This window comes from Haliotis rubra, unplaced genomic scaffold (genome assembly GCF_003918875.1).
Source record: "Haliotis rubra isolate DU_JTF1 unplaced genomic scaffold, ASM391887v1 Scf336, whole genome shotgun sequence".
NCBI classification, from domain to species: Eukaryota; Metazoa; Mollusca; class Gastropoda; order Lepetellida; family Haliotidae; genus Haliotis; species Haliotis rubra.
In genome coordinates, this window is record NW_025767009.1 from 670,114 (window position 1) to 690,279 (window position 20,166).

Consider the following 20,166-nt stretch of genomic DNA (forward strand, 5'->3'; position numbering starts at 1 on the left):
CGTGACAGTTATAAGTGCATGGTAGCTTGAGCTATTTTATACAAAACTGGAATATTAAAGAACGGAAAATGAATTATTAATAAATACATACGATATAATGGTACCTAACTGAACATTGATTATGTACATAATTATGAATATTGCTGTATTAGGTTAATAACATTTGAATACGAGGAAGTCGTTCCACCCTCTCATTTCCATAAATCGGAAACACGCTGGTAACTGTATTATTTTGCTATTCCTACTTTTGTATTCTACCGGCTTCCCTAGAAACGAAAACAGGATGAAAAGTATGTCCTTATTTTCACGTTAATTGACTTTAAGAAAGTGTTTTAATGTAATTGTTTTTGTCCTGGTGTCCATATGGATATTCAGTGATTGGAACTGAGCGAAATCAGAAGGTTAATGTTACTCTGATCAGTGACAGTGAAATCCGCTAAATGTGATCAGAGAGAGAGAGAGAGATGTCATACAGATTCAGTGAATGAAACAACCCAGTGCTAAACATTATTAATTGTTTTCATATACACAAGTGCAATATGTATCGGTCAGGGTTAATATCGAATTTCTTATTATGGTAAAATGGGTCAAACCGATGATGTTGTCACCAGCCATCATGCGACTTCTGTTATTGTGTTATTTCTTTTAGTCTTCCAAGAATTTCCGTAATGAAATCCCTTGATATCTTTCTACAAATTGTGATGCCTAATGCCCTATGTAATTTTCAAGTATGTAACATGTTGCTTAGTGGCTGCAGGAAATGTAGCAGATAGATATACCTGATTTATACATATTGAAATGTAACTCACCTCCCCTATCCCTACAAAATATTCGTCAGACATGGTAGCCATGTCCAAAGTATTCTCACTGGACTGGCCAGATTGACACATCAGATGAGAGATGTGTAAATGATCAAATCTGGACTGGTCTACATAACAATTAAATTGTCTTAATAAACTTACTTTATGTCACTAAAAGTACATGTGAACATTGATGCCTAACAAAAGAAACTGGTTCCTGGGCCTCATCTTGATTATCAAATTTTGAAATGGTTTTCATTTTCAATGCTTTTGCTATCTGTCAGAATATTTAATATGAATATATGAAATAATGTGCTAATGAAATATGGTGCTTATTTCTGTGACTTATGTCCTCAGTTTCTCTTTACAAATGTGGCTGTTTAGAGTTTAGAGATTTGCAGTTTCCTCTAACCTTTGTTCGTTTGTGTTAAAAAGATGATTGATAATGATTTGCTAAGTGTAACCAGAAAGTAAAGTTTTACTTTTACCGCCAGATAAAGGACCATAATCATATCTTCAGTGTGACACCAGCTTGTGATCAAGATGCCAATCACAAAGTTGCCGGTGGTCCACAAGTTTGGCATCATCTCTCACAGCCAGCGTGGAGCTGCAGGAAAGACTCCTCAAACAGTCCTACTTGGAGAGCATCAAGAGCAGGAAGGCCATTGCATCTACAAGGTGAGTCATATGTAACAAAATATGTTTACATTCATCACATTACCTGTGTATCTGAAGCTAAAATCCTGAAATCCAATGATCGCCAGTACTCCATGAATGCACAGAATGAATACACCTGACTTGGTTGATTATGGGCCTGACAATGATGGGAAACCACTAACAGACAATGTAATTATTAACAGTACTCACTTTCTTTCCCATGATGCTTTTATTGTGAATACCCTTGGTCACTGAATAACTGCTTTAATTTGAAAAAAAAAGATAATAATGTTCTGGGTTATCAGGATGTTCTTTTCGAAACCATACATGCTGTGTTGAAGAAATACTCTTCTTCATTGTGTTTAATTTATTGGCTGCAATTTGATATCATGGAAATATTTATGGGGGTACAAGGTTTGCTTCCCCTCTTTTTGAGCACACTTCAGGTAAAGGTCTCAATAAAGTTTCATCATTTGGTCATGTGTAGAAGATATATTCTGTTAGTGTTCTCCAAAAATACACTTTATGCATCAATGCTGCTTGGGCTGGAGGTACATCAAGATTCATGAATATGCCTGGAACTTGGGTCCAAACTGGACCAAGTGGAAAGCGACATGTTCCCTTGTGTGAACAGTTAACTTTAGCAAGTTTATGTACCTCTGTACTGTTCATGAAACTTGAGGGGCGGTGTGATAGCCTAATGGTTAAAGTATCTGCTTTTAACACTAGAGACCTGGGTTCAATTCCCTACATGGGTACAATGTGTGAAGCCCATTTCTGGTGTCCCCCACTGTGATATTGTTTGAATATGGCTAAAAGCAGCATAAAACCATACACACTCACTCACTCATGGAACTTGAGTATTTGGCTGTTCTTTGAAACAGATAGTCTCAGGACCATTCCAGTTGAGACAGGTACAAGAGGACTGGTGAATGCACTTTATCAGAATAGAAAGAAACATGTGCAAGAACAATAAGTTTGACAGTGCCTTGTGATGTATATTTGTAGCTGTATCCCTATAATCCTGATGAACTTCTGTCACTCTTCAGAGATGTTTTACATCAGATTATTACATCAGGTTAAGACAGTGTGATGAGTTTGTTTTGATTGAAGAAACCCACTGGAAATATCAGACGACTTCGTGCAGCTCTACAATGCTACAAAGAGTATCGATGACAAAGAGAGACTGGATGAAACAGCCAGGAAGATTTTGGAGAGGGCAAAGGTGAGAATTTTTTGCCCGCCCTTGAGACATTAAACAGACTAAGTGCGCCAAAAGCCACAATGTGACTTAGCTAATACATAAAAAATATCTACACTTGAAAGCTTTCCATAAAAATATAACTACATTTACACTTATCCTATCTTGCACTATTCATTTCATCTTTCCTCTTTGGACATTATCTTAGAACAAACTTACAGCTTCAGAAACACCTCACCCAAACAATCTTAAGTAGGGTATGGCAAATCACTTTGCAGAATTGTATCCCTTAGTCCTGCCTGATCTCTTGGAATGGGTTCAAATACCATATTTGCTGTGATTACCATTCTTAATTTCTTGGGGCGGTGGGGTAGCCCAGTGGTTAAAGTGTGCGCTAGTCACGCCGAAGACCCACTTTCGATTCCCCACATGGGTACAATGTGTGGACCCCATTTCTGGTGTCCCCCGCCATGATATTGCTGGAATATTGCTAAAAGCGGCGTAAAACTAAACTCACTTAATTTCCTAGCACCAAGCAAACCAGAACATCATCGGTTGGTAAGCACCATGCATTCCTGGTCATCTTTTTAGGTCAGCACCATGCACAGCTGTGCATATTAGTTTGCACACAGCAATATTTGTTTGTACTTTTCAGCGTCGAGCAGGAGTAAAGGACCTAGGTGCAGGTCAACATGTTAATCTCCCAATGGCATGGACAGAAATGGCACAACTTGCACAGTGCAAGGGACGGTTTCAAGAAGGTGAGTACTGTCTCTATATGATGTCTCTATACATACTGTCTTTATATAATGCCTCTATTCGATATCATGGTACGATATCTCTCCATGACATCAGACTCTTCTTCTTGTACAGAATGCCTGGATATCCTGATCACGTCTCTGGACGTGTCCCCCCTGGAGAAGTACCACATTCCCGCCCTCTTCTTCCTGGCTGAGACCATGCTGTACTGGCTGCGGACGGAAGCCGTACATCAACCTTTCCTCCGCACAGCCGAAATCAAACTTCTCCGGGTACTGCTCCAGTGTCAATTGTCCACTTGCTGTTGTAGGAGTGTGTTAGCTTATCTCACAAAATGAAGGTCATGTCAGCTAACCTTTTCGACTGACCAATCAGAACACAGCTTACCAATCGCGAAAGTTAATATTCGCACATACCGTTTGAACCGTTACCTAAAAAACTCGAACGATTCCAAATGCTATTTTCCGCATGATCACTTCTGAGTGATACACATGGAGGACGCAATGAGTAAACAGTCGCTGAAAATAGCCTTTTTGTCAATATTCAAGGGATGTCATCTTACGGAAATATAAGCTAATAGTAACCAATCATTAGAAACCCCTAAGTGTATATATACTGCAGGTCAAATATCTGTGTTTTATGCAGATTTTCGTTTGTTGGTAGATTAGTGTCAGCGACCAGGGAAGAGAAAATCCAAAATGAATTTATCTTCTGGAAATCTAATTTTGAGATGTAAAAGTACTTTCTTGACATTGCTTAAATGTATGACAATTTATTAGGTAAGTTGGAAATATTAAGAGTTAGTGTGTCATGATATGAAACAAGACAACAGTAAGGATGATCAGAGAAACGGTAGTCTGCTAGTGAGCAGAAATATAACAATAATTGCTTGGTTAACTCACTGCTCAAATGCCACAGAATCGTTTTCAGTTTATTTAATGTAATATAGATCAATTTGCTACCTTTGCTGAATTTGGAAAGTGACATCATACCTCCATCTCTTACCTGTAATTTTACAGAACAAGCATAAGTGTCATTTGCTGGTACAGGTATATATGTCATTTGAATAGGATCGAAAAAGATAGGCGTTGCAGCAAAAGGGTCCATATTTGGGTAAAGTTACTTTACTTTGGATCATCCAGGGGATGGGGTTTATTGTGATGTATTAAGCTGTGAGATATATTTTATATTAGTTTGGAGTGACTTCAGTCAAAATTGCTAACTGTACTGCAGCCTGTACCTTTTTCAAAAATGTTTATTTTTTCTCAACCTGTGAAGATCCGGGTTAGAATTGATCTTCAGCAACCCATGCTTGTCGTGAGAGGCGACTAATGGGATCGGTGGTCAGGCTTGCTGACTTGGCTGACACACGTCATCGTATCCCAATTGTGTAGGTCTAAGCTCATGCAGTTGTTCACTGGATTGTCTGGTCCAGACTACATTATTTACAGACCGCTGCCTTATAGCTGAAGCATTGCTGAGTGCAGCGTAAAACTAAACTCACTCACTCACTCACTATTTTATCTCCCTTTCTTCCTGTTTGTCCAGATGGGTCAGCTGGTGTTTACACGTCTCTTCTATCACCACATGGCCGGTCAGCTCCAGGGTCACACCGACTTCAAGAACAGACTCTTCACATATCTGGATGGTTAGTCTTTGCTGTATTCTCTATCAGTTTATGTTTCATTCGTCTCTGACAAAATATATTTAGTTCAACTAAAAGATATTTGGAAGTTTGGATTCGGTTGCCAAAGACATTGGCTTATGATATCTTGTAGTTACAATCCGAAATTAATATATGTACAATTTATGTTCAAACCTTTACATTATAGCCTGCTATATCTGCATTACAAAACCCTTATTTTCTGTTTTTAGTAAGTGAGTGATTATGGTTTTACGCCGCCTTTAACAATATTTCAGCAATATCACGGCGGGGGACACCAGAAATTCACACATTTTACCCATGCTGGCAATCAAACCTGGGTCCTCGTTGTGACGAGCGAACGCTTTAACCACCAGCAGGGGTTGAAATAACTTTAAAATTGCTAGTGTACTCCGGTACAGTGGCACATGTAAAATCACTTGCCCTAATAATTTTTCCACTATACCGGCCGTTTTCTTGTTGATTTTTTAAATAAACAACATAATTAACATTGGAATATCAACTGGACACCGGTACAGTGTGATATACAAATTTGCTTGCCCGACAGAAAACAATCACTGGACTCGGGCATCGGGCAATGAGTTATTTCCACCCCTGACCAGGCTCCCCCACCGACCCTGTTTTTAGTAAGACTGAATGGATATATAAATATCTTGTTTCTAGTGTTCTTTACTAACTTGTTATTCTCTCTGTGAATTGAGAGTTATCCCCCTTGGTCACTTATGACTTAGGAACCATTTGTAATTTATGGTTAGGAGGGGTGATGATGATTTTAAGTAGGGGTCACCGAATTTGTACACACGTACTAAGAGGGTGTCATTGATTTTGTATATGATAAGCTGGAGGTCGGTGGGGGAGTCACTTCCTTTGTACATAAATTTTAGGGAGGGTCATTCACATTGTACATGCTTCTCCATAAATATCATCATCACCTCTCCTAAATTTTGAACGTTCCCTTCTAGTTCAGGGTGAGTGAGTCGGGTCTGATGTCACTTTTGAATATGGTCCAAAGAAGTGTTATTATTTTTCCTTATCCTGACTCATGATCTTTTGCTTATCTCCCTCTTCTATGCGAATGGTAGTGGAACACTTGAATCCTTTGTAGTTCCCTAAAGCGGATGTAAAAGTACACTCACCCATGAGTTACCTCCCTTCTCCCGGGCAAACAGTCATGTGATCAGCCTTACTTGTCACTCTCTCCCTTTTCGCTGAAAGGTTCGACATTATCCAGGCATCAAATTGACGATTGTACCAGAATTACTTGCTCTGCTGCAATCCTTTTAACTGGCGGACCAGCAAAAGAAATTCAGAGCACCAGCCTGGGATCTGAATGTAATTCTACGTCATCTCATGAGTGATGCCTACGATCCTCTAGAACAGACTATCTTCAAGCGACTCACACAGAAGACTCTGTTTCTACTTGCCCTAGCCACGGCAGCTCGAATGTCTGAGATACATGCGCTGAACTTTGGACGAACTACATTCGACACGGGGCACTGTCCTGCAGTACATCTAGGACTTAGATGGGACTTTATTGCAAAGAATCAACTACCTGGTCAACCAGATAGACAGTTCCATGTACCAGCGCTATCTATGATCCTCGGACCAGTCGATACGCAAGACCTGTCGGAGCCTTGAAGAGATATCTTCAAAAGACTAAAAGAAGGAGAAGGCAATTCAAACACCTATTCATCCCCTTGTCGTCGGAGACAACAGTGGAAGTCTCAAGAACAACAATATCGTTCTGGATGAGAACCGTTATATTGAGAGCCTATAAAGCAGCAGGACTAGAACCTCCAAGAGCTTCCAACCCACAATAATTCAGAGCACTGGCGTCAACACTAGCTCAGTGCATGGAAATTGCTCTATATCAACAATTATGGAGGGCTGCTTTTGGAAGTCGGATACGGTGTTTGCCAACCACTACCTCTGAGACATAGCCACCGCAGACGTCTCTGGCATTCACCAGTTTGGGCCTCTTGTTGTAGCACAACAACTAACGGTTCCACAAAGGCGCTGAGTTGGAAATCTCACCCTTATCACGTTGACTTGTTGATAACTTTTACTAAGGAAAAGTATTAGTTTGAAAGTCCATGCGCACAGTCTAGACTAGGCTAGCATGAGTGATTAAGACTCTGTATGGGTAAAGATCTTACCTGTACGTTAAGGGGTCGCAACTCATTTATGATAAAGATCTTATCATAAGCTATAGGTTATAGTAAAAAGAAGATACTAGTATATCTTAAAGCCACATTAATAGACAAGATTCAACTTGTCGGAGAGTGAACTAAGACAAGATGGTGCCCCCCCCCCCCCAAATTATAACGGAAGTTGGAAGAATAGGAAATGCCATTACGCAGTTCCCATGGGAGGGATACAGGACGTATCTAAGGACAGCTGATGAATCCAGGAAGTGGCCTGACCCACCACCAATCCGTCTGATTCTATAAGCAAAAGATCATGATCAGGATGAGTAAAATATGTAAGGAAAAATTTATACTTATCCTGACTTTCAAGCCCTCCAATTGGAAACACTTCAGATTTCACAGTAGATCCAGGTGCATGGGCAGAAAATCAGGAGAGAGTGACAAGTAAGGCTAGTCACATGATTGTTTACGCAGAAAAAGGGAGGTAACTCGTGGGTGAGTGTACTTTTACGTCCGCTTTGGGAACTACAAAGGATTTAAGTGTTCCACTACCATTCGCATAGGAAAGGGAGATAAGCAAAAGATCATGAGTCAGGATAAGTATAAAATATCAATTTTACTTAAACAATTACATATTTATTCCCCCTGCTGTTTCCCTGCAGGACTACAAGACTGTCAGGAAGCCTACAGCCCATATCCCAATGCCCTGTTGTCAATCCGGTACATCATAGAGGTGGGAAAGATTGTCCTGGCCGACGCCATCATCGAGCCAGGGGAGGTGAAGGAGGGGGATCGGATGCCGCCCAGACACAACATGGATGAACTTAACTTGGTATGTGCTAACTTACGTGTATGTAAATGTGCATTTTGGGGATGAACAGTTTTTCACATACACTGTGCATGTCATTAAAGGTGGTGAAATTGGTGATTGTGAGGCCATTATAGCTATTAAAGTACTCACTTACTCAACTGTGTCAGCAACTAATTCATGTTTTTGAAATAAATGGACACATCTGTGGAAAGAGTTAAAACAAATTCACCAAAAAAGAAACACTCTATTCTGACTGCAGGCAACACGAGAGCTGTATGAGAAGCGTAGCCGTGACGACAGCCACTCCATGCATAGTGCAGCCATCAGCAGCAGCGTGCACGACCTGAGCCCCACCCTGTGGCATGCCCTGGACGTGTGGCGCTGCACCAACCACCTGGGCGGGGGCTTCAACGAGGCGCTGAAGGCCCTGGCTCACTGCGGGCTGGGGCTGGCTGATGAAAGCTGGTAGGGAGTGGTTCATTGTCGTATGTCAGTGTGGCATTTAGAATATTGGTATTCATTACTGATTACTAAGTTCAGTTCAATCTGTCAAATAAGCATTGACCTAATTTCAGTTAGTGTGATTTACCCTTCCCACATGATTTTGCTGAAATTGAAATGCACAATGTTGAATAAAATTCTAAATAAAATTGTTGTTAAATTTCTTGATTGTTGAATCATTGGTTATTAGTTATATGCCTTTACTACAAATGGACATCCCCAGCAGTAACTGTTTGGAATACAGGGGTTCTGGATTAACATGGTGAGGACAAACTAATTTTTCAGCGTATGAGGTATTCCAACTTCTTAACATTCATCGAAGCACATGGCATATAGTGTGCAAACAGAGTATGTTTGCATATGGTACTCAAATGCATATTATTTATGGCAAGTGAAATAATTTCACTCTCTATGCATGCATATCAAGGCTTTAAACATATTTTCTGATTATCTGATAAGATATCATGTGATACCATAATGATAACATTCTTGAACATTCCAGGATTGATGGGATGATGGCCCTGAACATTCTAGCTGAGGCGGCTAAGTCCAACATGACGGCCATGAAGGTGCTGCATCGCCTGGCCCAGGGGCTGCGACCGTCTGATGGAACCCAGACTCCACCCCTCAGCTCTCGATCAGTTGGCTCAGGTAGGGGAGACTTTCATTATACTTCATGCCAACATATTGCGTCCCTTAGGCATGTCAGGATCTGCTGATAACAGGTTTGAATCCCAGGTTCTCCCCATTATGAAGTTTTGATTTTTAACCCCATACCCAGTGATGTTAAGGTTAACCAAAGTGGAGACCTGGAACAACTTGTATCACTTTGGGTGTTCCTCCCTTGCTGTGATGTAACTGAAATTCTGTTCAAAACTGTGTTAAGCCTGAAGGACACTCTTTCTCACTTGGACATGGCGATATATGTGGTGCTTTATTTGAATAATTATTTAAAATATTGAACTAAATATGAAGCATGTACAATGTGAATGACGCCCCTAAGATTTATGTGCAAAGTAAGTGCCCTCTCCCCTTGCATGTCATGTACAAAATCAATGACCAACCCCCTAGTACATGTGTACAAAATTGATCACCCCCTTCCTCCCCAGAAAAATGTGGGTGAACCCCATTATAATCATCAACACCCCACCCCAGCCCCAGCCATAAATTATGAACGGCACCTTGATAACCTACCTTTTGTGTGTGTCAAAAGTAGACATGAAAGTTTGAAACCCACATGAACCCACGTTTGTAATTCATTTTCACAGAAATGATGACAATTTCTAGTGAAGATGAAACAAAATCATCCAAGTCCAAAACAAGCACCAGCTCCAAACAGTCACTAAGTGACATCTATGAGCGCAGTGAAGAAGGTGAGATTGAGAAGAAACGCAGCCATTCTGACCAATCACCTCACAGCACTGACAAGTCACATGACATGCCACCAGATCCCCAATCAACAAGCAGTCCTGCTACGGAACACCAACCCTCGAGGCCCGCCCTGAAGAACACGGCCGACATGCGGCTTCAGTCTCGTGAGGTGTCCTTTGATGATGTGGTCATCCACCGCACTGGCCAGGTCAGGGAGGAGAAGCTGCCCACAACCAGTTTCTCGAGTGGGTCAAAACTAACCCGAGACACACTGCGCAGCAATCAGAGCTCCATGGCGGCTACTGCAGGAACAGGGTGGCGAAGCGGAAGTAGGGTCCAACCTGCCAAGTGCCAGGATGTCCGATGCCAGCTCGGTACCCACGTTCACCAATCTGGCTGTAAGTATTGACGATTTGGATGTGTTGCATGAGAAACCAACCCATGGGCAGATAACATTTATGAGATAAGCTTTCTGTGTAGCTTTTATATGCAATTTCCTCAGTTTAAAAGTAAATTAAGGTAACTAAAAGTAATTTGAGTATAGCGAATACTCTAAGATATACAGTTAATTATAGTTATAACCAACTCAAAAGGCTCAATAATTTTACTTTGTCGTAGCTGTATGTCATGATAGGCATTTTGAGTAAAATATACTGAGGGAAACAAATAAGGGAACACGTGAAGCACAAGTGTTCCTTTATTCTTTTCCAGGTTTCTCCGCAACCTTTGTATTGCACTGTGGGTGCAAATCTGAGAATAAACTGAGGAACACTGCGATGAATGAAGTGATGTTCCCTTATTTGTTTCTCTCAGTATATGTAGGAAGTGGTTGGGACAAAAAAATACTTCAGTTGATTATAAGTGTGTTCATTATAATGTTGACTGTAATGACATCCTAACAATAGGCGTTTCTATTAGTCAGTATTGGTGTTCTCTTCACACTAATTTATACATCAATATCTTTTTACTTGTAAGAACCCTAAGTTTATTTACTGAAATATATAGTGAAGAAAGATCAGGTTGTTATTTTGATTGTTGACTGCATGGTATTGATGATCATCCTTACCTCTGGGGCTGATAATGATAATAGTTTATTCTATTCTCTAAGCATTAAGCCCTCAGGAACATGAGTATTCATCCTCAGGATTCAGTTTCCTGTAACAATTCATTGTTATTAGTAAAAGCCATTGCAAACAAATACATGTATTTAATGCAGTGAGTGAATGTTGTTTTATGGTTTGGTGTAGATCTTGAAGTCTGTGTCAAAATTATATTGTTTATGTACTTATAACAATCAACATACAGGGAAAAATTATGATCCAGAGGGGGTCCCCCTCCCTCTCCCCCAGAAAAATTTCCCTGAGGACCATTTCCCCCTAACCTATTTGGACTTCATGATTTATGTGCACCCCCTTCTCCAAAACCCTGGATCTGGCCCTGATAGACAAAATGATGCCAACTCCTCTTACCCACTGATGGACACTTGTTCTTGTCCTACCAGATGCCGGAGATGGCAGGCCTCCATGGTTGGCACTGGGAGGTCGCCACGACCTACACCGACGTGTTGGCTGATATCTGTATCCATGGCGCCAGTGCTAGCATTCAACGTATGGCAATGGCTGGCGTCAACAAGGACCTTTTGGAGCCAATGAGAAGAGGGTTCACCACAGTGCCGCTGCCTAGCGCAGGTCTCATAGACCTGGTGTACTTCAAGCCTCTGCATGAGGTCAGGGATGGAGGTGTGTAAAGTCTTCTGAACATAAACACTTTACCTCTTCAGTAAATACATGCTTACATAGTGTTAATTAGGTATCACATTTATCTTGTCAATTTACCTATCGAGAATAACATACAGTGTGCAAAAGAACTGAGAGAATGTGTTGATGTGATGTATTGGTATTTTAGTTTAGTGAAAACACTTCCTTTTCCCAGTCTTTGCATGTTATGTTTGTAGACACTGTAGGCCAAAAAATCTTTTCTCATTTTGGACAGAGACAAAATTAACAGAATGTCATTAAATTGTTTGGTTTTAACAATGTAGTTTGATTTGGATATGCATGTAGAACACATAATAAATGTTTAAAAATTAACATACATGCTGCTATGTCATTGGTTAGAATTGGCCTTGTACTAATATTAAAATATAATGAGTGAGTGAGGGAGTTTAGTATTATGCTGCACTCAGCAATATTCCAGCTATATGGTGGGGGCTGTAAATAATCGAGTCAGGACCAGACAATCCAGTGATCAACAGCATGAGCATTGATCTACACAGTCGGGAACTGATGACATGTGTCAACCAAGTCAGCGAGCCTGGCCACCCGATTCCGTTAGTCGCCTCTTACAACAAGCATGGGTTACTGAAGATCAATTCTAACCCGGATCTTCAGGGGTTAAAATATATAAATGAACAAAGCACTGTACGTTCTACAGAACTCATTTCAATAGCATAGACTTTGGTCGTCACACCACTAAGATCAAAGTGTGAAAGTAGGCCAGAAATGGTTGAAAAGGACCTTTCTGTCTATGTGGTTCATGGGTACTGCAAGAAATGTCTTCTCTTGGTATTTAATACAAACGTATGTATAAACACCATGCATGTCATTCATGTGAAACGATACAGAATAGCTGCATTATCATCACATCCTGTGTTGCCAGCTTCTATTTTAGCTTTTAAGAAGTCTTAGTTTCTGATAGTTAGTGTTGTGTACTTCTCCTGTCAGGCCCAAATGACTGGAGCTGGAGGATTCGGTACGGTGCCATCCAGTCCTTGGTCAAGATTTGCAGATGTCTGGCCAAAGACCAGAACCGAGAAGGAATCCGGAACGCTGCGTGGAACACTCTCATCAAGGCACACTCTCATGAGAAGGACGATCGAGTCTTGGAGGCTCTGAAAGTGGGACAGGTGATGGGAGTTTTATTGACATCTTCAAAGGTGTCTCTTCATGTTAACCTTCCAGACTATCATTATTAGCATCATGATGAGGATACAAACTATGAATTTGGAATATGTCTCTCGGAACATGCAAATAAGATAACTTGATATTTTTGTATGGAAATGAGGATTCAGTTTACTTATGAACATAGATGTAAAGGTGCCATCTTTATGGGATACGTCCACTTCTTGATTTGTTTAACTCTCTTCTTATGAAAGTCTATTTGAGACCCGTCCAACTGTCTGGCCTTTGGTTTAAGGCTGATTCTATTACCTGAACACATCTGTGATACGGGGCGGTAGGGTAGCCTAGTGGTTAAAGTGTTCGCTCGTCACACTGAAGACCCAGGTTCAATACCCCACATGGGTACAATGTGCGCAGCCCATTTCTCATGTCCCCCGCCATGATATTGCTAGAATATTGCTAAAAGTGGCATAAAACTAAACTAACTCACTCACTGTGATACAAGGAATGCTCACTGCATCCAGGCCATATTGCATCTAACCTTCCTTCAAATTTGTTAAAAAAAATTTTTAAAGACAAAGTAGTTACCTCCATTGACTAAACCAGGATCAGATGAGGTTTGTGTCCCAACTCACTCTCTTAAAAAGATGGTGTTTGTTTCCAGGTCCACACAGACATCGAGAGCATCCTGAGCAAGCAGCTGCACGTCCAACCCTCCTCTATAGGGAGCCGCATTGCCCATGGGCTGTCTGTCGTATACCTACCTCCCTCCCCCACCCGGGGAGCAAAGGCCACTGAAAAAGTCAGCCCCCAGGAAGAAGGTTCCCCTCAGACATGAGATAGGGCCTAAGATATCATGCCAACCTTTGAGGACCTCTCTCAAGTAAGGAATCTCCTTGTTTGTGCAAGGGTTAATGATTAAAGGTCTTCATCAATCACTTTAGTTTGACTTCCAGATCATGTAGCATAAATACATCATGATTTTAGACGATCTCCTCTTGCACATGAAAATTGTAATGACTCTGTGAAATTTTTGTTTAGAATTGTCTAAGACTTAAGTATTTCTTTACATGTAAGTACCATTGTGTTGTGTTTCTAGTGTAACTTATCATCTACACTTCTCAACTTCTGAACATAATTATGTTCTTTCATGAACACTATGCTAAATGTGAAAAGTTACTTTAAAATTTGTTCAGAGGTGATAAATTTCAATGACAAAAGAATCATTATGTTCTTTCATGAACACTGTGCTAAATGTAAAAAGCTACCCTCAGAAATGTTTTGTGTGTAGTGTGATTGGGTGATTCTCTGCCCAATGTTTTCCCGCTAGAATTGTGTCATGCTTTTACTGAATTCACCTGGTTGATGCTCCTTGAGATTGTCTCCTTAAAATAGACGAGTGGATAATTCCATCATGGTTTTGGTTTGTAACGTAGGTCAGATTTACCCATATAATGAACTGTGTTTATGTGACAGAGAGGAGATAATGTTGGCTACTGCCTTGTACGAGCCTGCCGTCAAATTCAACACCCGCACCACCTTTGACCTGCGGAGGATCGTTGAGGATCAGGTGAGCTTTCTTCTAGAAGTGGGTTCCTACCATGAAATTTGAGAAGGGTCCATGGATGTTTTGTGTGTTATTTGATGTTGATGGCATGATGCTGACATCAACCTCTTGTGATTCAGGCATAGTCTGGGGCATTGGGATAGCCTAGTGGTTAAGGTGTTTGCTCGTCACGCCGAAGAACTGGGTACAATGTGTGAAGCCTATTTCCAGTGTCCCCTGCCGTGCTATTGCTGGAATATTGCTAAAAGCGGCGTAAAACTCACTCACTCTCACTCACTCACTCACTCACTCACTCACTCACTCACTCACTCACTCACTCACTCACTCACTCACTCACTCACTCACTCACTCACTCACTCACTCACTCACTCACTCACTCACTCACTCACCACCACACTCACCTCACTCACTCACCTCACTCACTCACTCTCCTCACTCACTCTCACTCACACTCACCACCACTCACTCACTCACTCACTCACTCACTCACTCACTCACTCACTCACTCACTCACATTAGTTAAGCCATCATCTAATACTAGTAACATGACGTCCTTATTAAACCAAACCCTCACTCTGCAGAAATCGTCATAGTCTTCATCATAGTCTTGATCAATATAGCTGTAACACTGATGGCTGTGGTGATAAACAAACACTAATGGACTCTTAATGTTAATGTTTGTGGTCACAGAATCTCTTTTGATCTGTTGGTTTAATATCACCATTACTTGTACTATTATATACTTGTGTGCATTAGTTACACAGTAACAGCAGTAACCTTTCATAGTGATATTGCTACTTGTTTTAGTCACGAAGGAAATGGGAATGTTAATTGGTTGGTTAATTTTAGCTTTAAAATCCACACCCAGACATTAATCAGTGACAGCAGAAACTGAGTCATGGGTATTTACTATAGCATACTGCATGGATATATAATGGACATATATAATGGACAAAATGCCTATATATCATGGACATATATAATGGACAAAATGCCTATATATCATGGACATATATAATGGACAAAATGCCTATATATCATGGACATATATATTGGACAAAATGCCTATATATCATGGACATATATAATGGACAAGATGCCTATATATCATGGACAAATATATGTCATGGACATATAAATGGACAAAATGCCTATATATCATGGACATGGACAAAATATAATGGCCAAAATGCCTATATTCATGGACATATATATGGACAAAATGCCTATATATCATGGACATATATAATATGCCTATATATCATGGACTTATGGAAACCTGATAAGTAAATGTCAAGGGAATCGCCAAAATTGTTTACTTATCAGGCATTTTATTTATCCAAACTTATAAAACCTGTAACGACAACCATATGCATGTACATGTATATGTATGCATATGTAACAATGAACAACTTATCAGGGCTGGCCTCCAGTTGTCAGTGTATTGTCAACTGCTTGACGCCAGCGAGCTGTAAACAGGATGTTTGTTTGACTGGAGACTGACACGACTGCCCCTCATGTCGGATTATGTGGTGATCGCTAATTTAGTTATCCAGTCTCTTTTGTTAAGTAATTTACTTCCAGGGACCGTGAGAAGACGTTTAGTTAAGCGGTATTGTTTACTTATCTGAGTTTAGTTAACCAGACTCTAATAGTGATAATTAATGAAGAAAGTTGCCAGGACCAAAGAAAAGTGTTTACTTATCAGGTCTGTTTAGTTAAGCGGTCTTTACTTAGGCGGTTTCCACTGTATATAATGGACAAAATGCCTATATATCATGGACATATATAATGGACAAAATGCCTATATACCATGGACATATATAATGGACAAAATGGACATCATGGACATGTAAAGTCACACTCACTCACTCACATCATCTTCCACAGTGGCGGAAGGAACTCCAGACCCAACAAGAGGAGGAGGAGGTGGAACGTCAGAGACACCTTACAGAGCAGCAGGAGTTGGCCGAGCAACACCAGCGGCAGAAAGCAGACAGGAAGTTCCAGAAGCTTCACAAACAGGACGAGGTGTCCCCAAGCTCCTCCGACACTTCCCTCGCTTCACAGACCTAGAGGAGGGGTGGTGTATAGGACGGTGCTGATCCTGGGGGTCAGGTCATGTGGAATTGGCAACTTGGGTTCAAATGACATCTAACTAAAGTATTCTCTTTTCCTGAGCAGTGTCAACTCCTGGATCAGTAGAAAGGGTTGTTATAGCATTCTGTGTTACATCCTGTTCTATATATTAAGAATAGATTGTGTGTATAACATGTAATTCAGTAGATGGTACTGAAACTGGAAACGAAATTGTTTGTTAATGGTTTGGGAAGATACATTTTCTGGTTTGACTCAGTATTGTCTGCTATACATGTGTTTTATATTTTACAATATTTCACTATTATAATTACATTGTATGTGATCTTAAAATGTTAAATAAATGCAACCATTAATTCATATATCTTTGAGTAAGCACTAAAATATGTGATTGTAAGTTGTTATGATATTGAAATTGTATGGTTTTTTTAACGATGAGACATACAGAGGGTTGTTTACAGTTAAAAAGATATATAATTGCATTAATTAATCAGCACAGAGGACGATGGACAGTGTCAGATTGTGCAGTGTTCAGTTTGGCCTGGCTCCATTTCCACAGTGATCTTTGTTGTAAAACGTCAGAGTTGTTATTAATAATCTTCAGTTGACAGTCATTATGCTAAGACCACTTTGAGAAACAGGTCCCTGGTAATTGTTGTCTGTATTGCAGTGTTATGTGTATGAAGTATAGATGTGTTTCTGTCATTTTGTATTTTTAGAATTTTTTATCTGAAGTGGAGAACAACTTTTTATCTTTTGGTGTACTATTTGACTGATTTACATTCTAGTCAAGTGATTATGAATAATAAATAATTCATGTGTATGTATGTATATATTTATATCTAACCATCTATATAATTATTCTTGTCAGTTATGATAGCACAAACCACCATTCATTTTAGCTTCTTGTACATGAGATCACATGATTTCAAATATGATAGTTTCTTCCCAATACTGATGTCCATTGCCAAAATGTTTACAAATATATTGTCATAATTTTTATGAAACATTTATTGATTTTTACTTTACGTGATTCTCTCTGTGATACAGTATCTTTTATACTGGAAGAAAGTGAATCTTTAACCAGGTTATAATAAACACGTGATACAGAAATATTAGTTGTTTTTCATGTTAAGTAAGACTGGCCAAATCAGAGTGTAAGGACATCTGGGTACATTTCTGAATTGTTACAAATCGATACGATTGGTTGGTTGGTTGTTTAATGCCGCACTCAGCAATATTCCAGCTATACTGGGGCAATCTGTACATAATCGAATTAGGACCGGACAATCCAGTGATCAACAACATGAGCATCGATCTGTCCAATTGGGATACCGTGACATGTGTCAACCAAGTCAGCGAGCCTGACCAACCTGACCACCTGATCCGTTAATCGCCTCTTACCACAATCATGGATTACTGAAGATCAATTCTAAGCCAGATCCTCACGGGTTTCAAAAAGATACGAAGCTAGCAAACCTGTTATTAGTAAATGTTGACTATGATGTTACAATCATAATGACGAAGTAGGATACACACAGTAATTCAGGAGAACAGGTGCCCAGTAAGGGGTGGGTACACAGGTTCAGGTTGATGGGGAGCAGTCAGGACCCAAATGACTTCAGTAGTTGCTCATGTCTTCAGTCTCAGGTTTTGCTGGTGGAAACACAATTACTACTAGCCATGCTGATATTACATTAAACAAAGTTTATAACAATCAGGTGACGGATATCCCCAACTGTTTTGGTCCTGAGTGTCCCCTGTATATTTTAGTCGAAATGTGTATAAGGAACTAGTACAGTTACAACTGGAAGGAAAGAAAATTAATGTTCCCCTTGAGTTCGTTATAACCTTTACTTTACAATAGCTGGTTAGACACTTCACGAACGTTTTATTGTAAAATGCGGATATAAAGGAATCATCTTATCCCAATTGCCTAGATGGATGCTCATGCTGTTGATCACTGGACTGTCAGGTCAAGACTCTAGTATTTTCAAACCACCGCCATATACCATAAATTATTGCTGTGTGTGGCGTTAAACAAAAAATAAATTAAAAAAACACAAAGATGAAAGTATAATATTATTCCTGTATTGATTCCTTCGACTGCTCCGAGATTCATGTATGTGATAACATTTCGATATAAGCTCCTGTGTAAGAAGGGCGGTGCGGTAGCCTTGTGGTTAAAGCGTCCGCTCGTCACGCTGAGTACAATGTGTGAAGCCCATTGCTGTGTCTCCCCGCTGTGATGTTACTGGAATATGGGGTGGAATATTGACTTAGTGAAAAGTGAAAGGTCCGGTGTGCCTGCAGTTTAAATAGGCTTTGTGGTCTTGAAGAGGCCATGAGCATTTTATGTGTGTCTGATGTCTTATATACAATGGGCTCCCAATATACGGCAACAGCTTGGTATTTGTGTTTAGTCTCTTGTATTCACGAACTTCAATTGAATGGCACTTTAATGTAAAGTAGAGTATTATAACAAGGACATCAGATCAGCTAAAAAGTGATTTCAAGTAGAACAGGCATTTGTTTGTCCACTGTTTATGTGTTTTGAAATATATTGCAAATGGATATGGCATTGAGCACCAGGGAGGCGCAGGTAGGCCCAGAAAATTGTCTGTCGGTGACAGGAGGCGGCTTGGTATTCTTGTTTCTAAAAACAAACGAAGGAGTTTAGAAAACTTAAGGCTGGATATATTTGATAGAGGAACTGTGGCTGTCTGTAAGGAGACAATTAGGACTGAGCTACATGCAATGGGTTGGCAGAAAATTCCATCACCGATCATGAAACCTGAACAAAAGGAGCGAAGGTTGAACTGGTGCTTACAGCATAGAAATTTAACTGGGACAATGTGATTTTCTCAGATGAAAGTTCTGTGTGGCTGTTTCCTAATACACTGAAATTCTGGACCAAACAAACTGAAAAACCTCGAGTATCAGCGCCCAAAGTAGTTGAAAGTACAGTCGGAAATTTAACATGTGGGGTGGCATATCTGTGTTAGGGGCAACGCCCCTCTGTGTATTTGAAGGGAATATGAACAGTGAGCGGTACACAGATATTCTCGAGGGACATTTACTTCCATCTGCTCACGTGTTCTATGGAAAGTTTTTTATTTTCCAACAGAACAACGACCCAAAACATCGTTCAAAGCATTCACAGGCCTGGTTTCGTACCCAAAATATGACATTATTAGATTAGCCAAGCTATAGCCCTGACCTAAATCCAATAGAAAATGTTTGGGGACTTATGAAGGAAAGTGTCAATAAGAAAAATCTGACAAATATTGCTGAAATGAAAGAAAAGGTGGTCCGATATTGGGACAGCATGGACCACGACTTTCTAACGTCTTTGATCAGTAGTGTGCACCGCCGCATTGAAGCCTGCATTGCTGCCCATGGTGACTTGACAAAATACTAACTGTTCACCTGTCTTTGAATCTGAAGTTATGTTCTGCTAATATTCACACTTAATACCTGAGTAATGAGTGAAAAAAATAAAAAAATTACAATCTCTAAATTCTCAATAATTTCTGGTTGTACTGTAAGTCAGCGAGCCTGACGAGCCAGACCACCCGATCCGTTAATCGCCTCTTACCACAATCATTGATTACTGAAGATCAATTCTAACCCGGATCTTCACGGGTCTCAAATAGATACGAAGCTAGCACACCTGTTATTAGTAAATGTTG

The 20,166-nt window shown here is 40.1% G+C and overlaps 1 protein-coding gene across 1 annotated transcript; it reads left to right on the forward strand.

Moving 5' to 3' along the window:
- The first annotated feature begins 1,298 nt into the window (after positions 1–1,298).
- Positions 1,299–17,587, forward strand: LOC124284402. Its single transcript, XM_046720491.1, is given in 17 exon segments — positions 1,299–1,402; positions 1,404–1,478; positions 2,571–2,682; positions 3,314–3,419; positions 3,532–3,689; positions 4,966–5,065; positions 7,890–8,059; positions 8,298–8,503; positions 9,042–9,190; positions 9,808–10,277; positions 10,279–10,308; positions 11,412–11,649; positions 12,634–12,815; positions 13,475–13,578; positions 13,580–13,693; positions 14,287–14,380; positions 16,268–17,587. Coding segments are annotated over 17 exon segments (2,553 nt in total). The 5' UTR covers positions 1,299–1,343; the 3' UTR covers positions 16,454–17,587.
- The last annotated feature ends 2,579 nt before the right edge of the window (positions 17,588–20,166 follow it).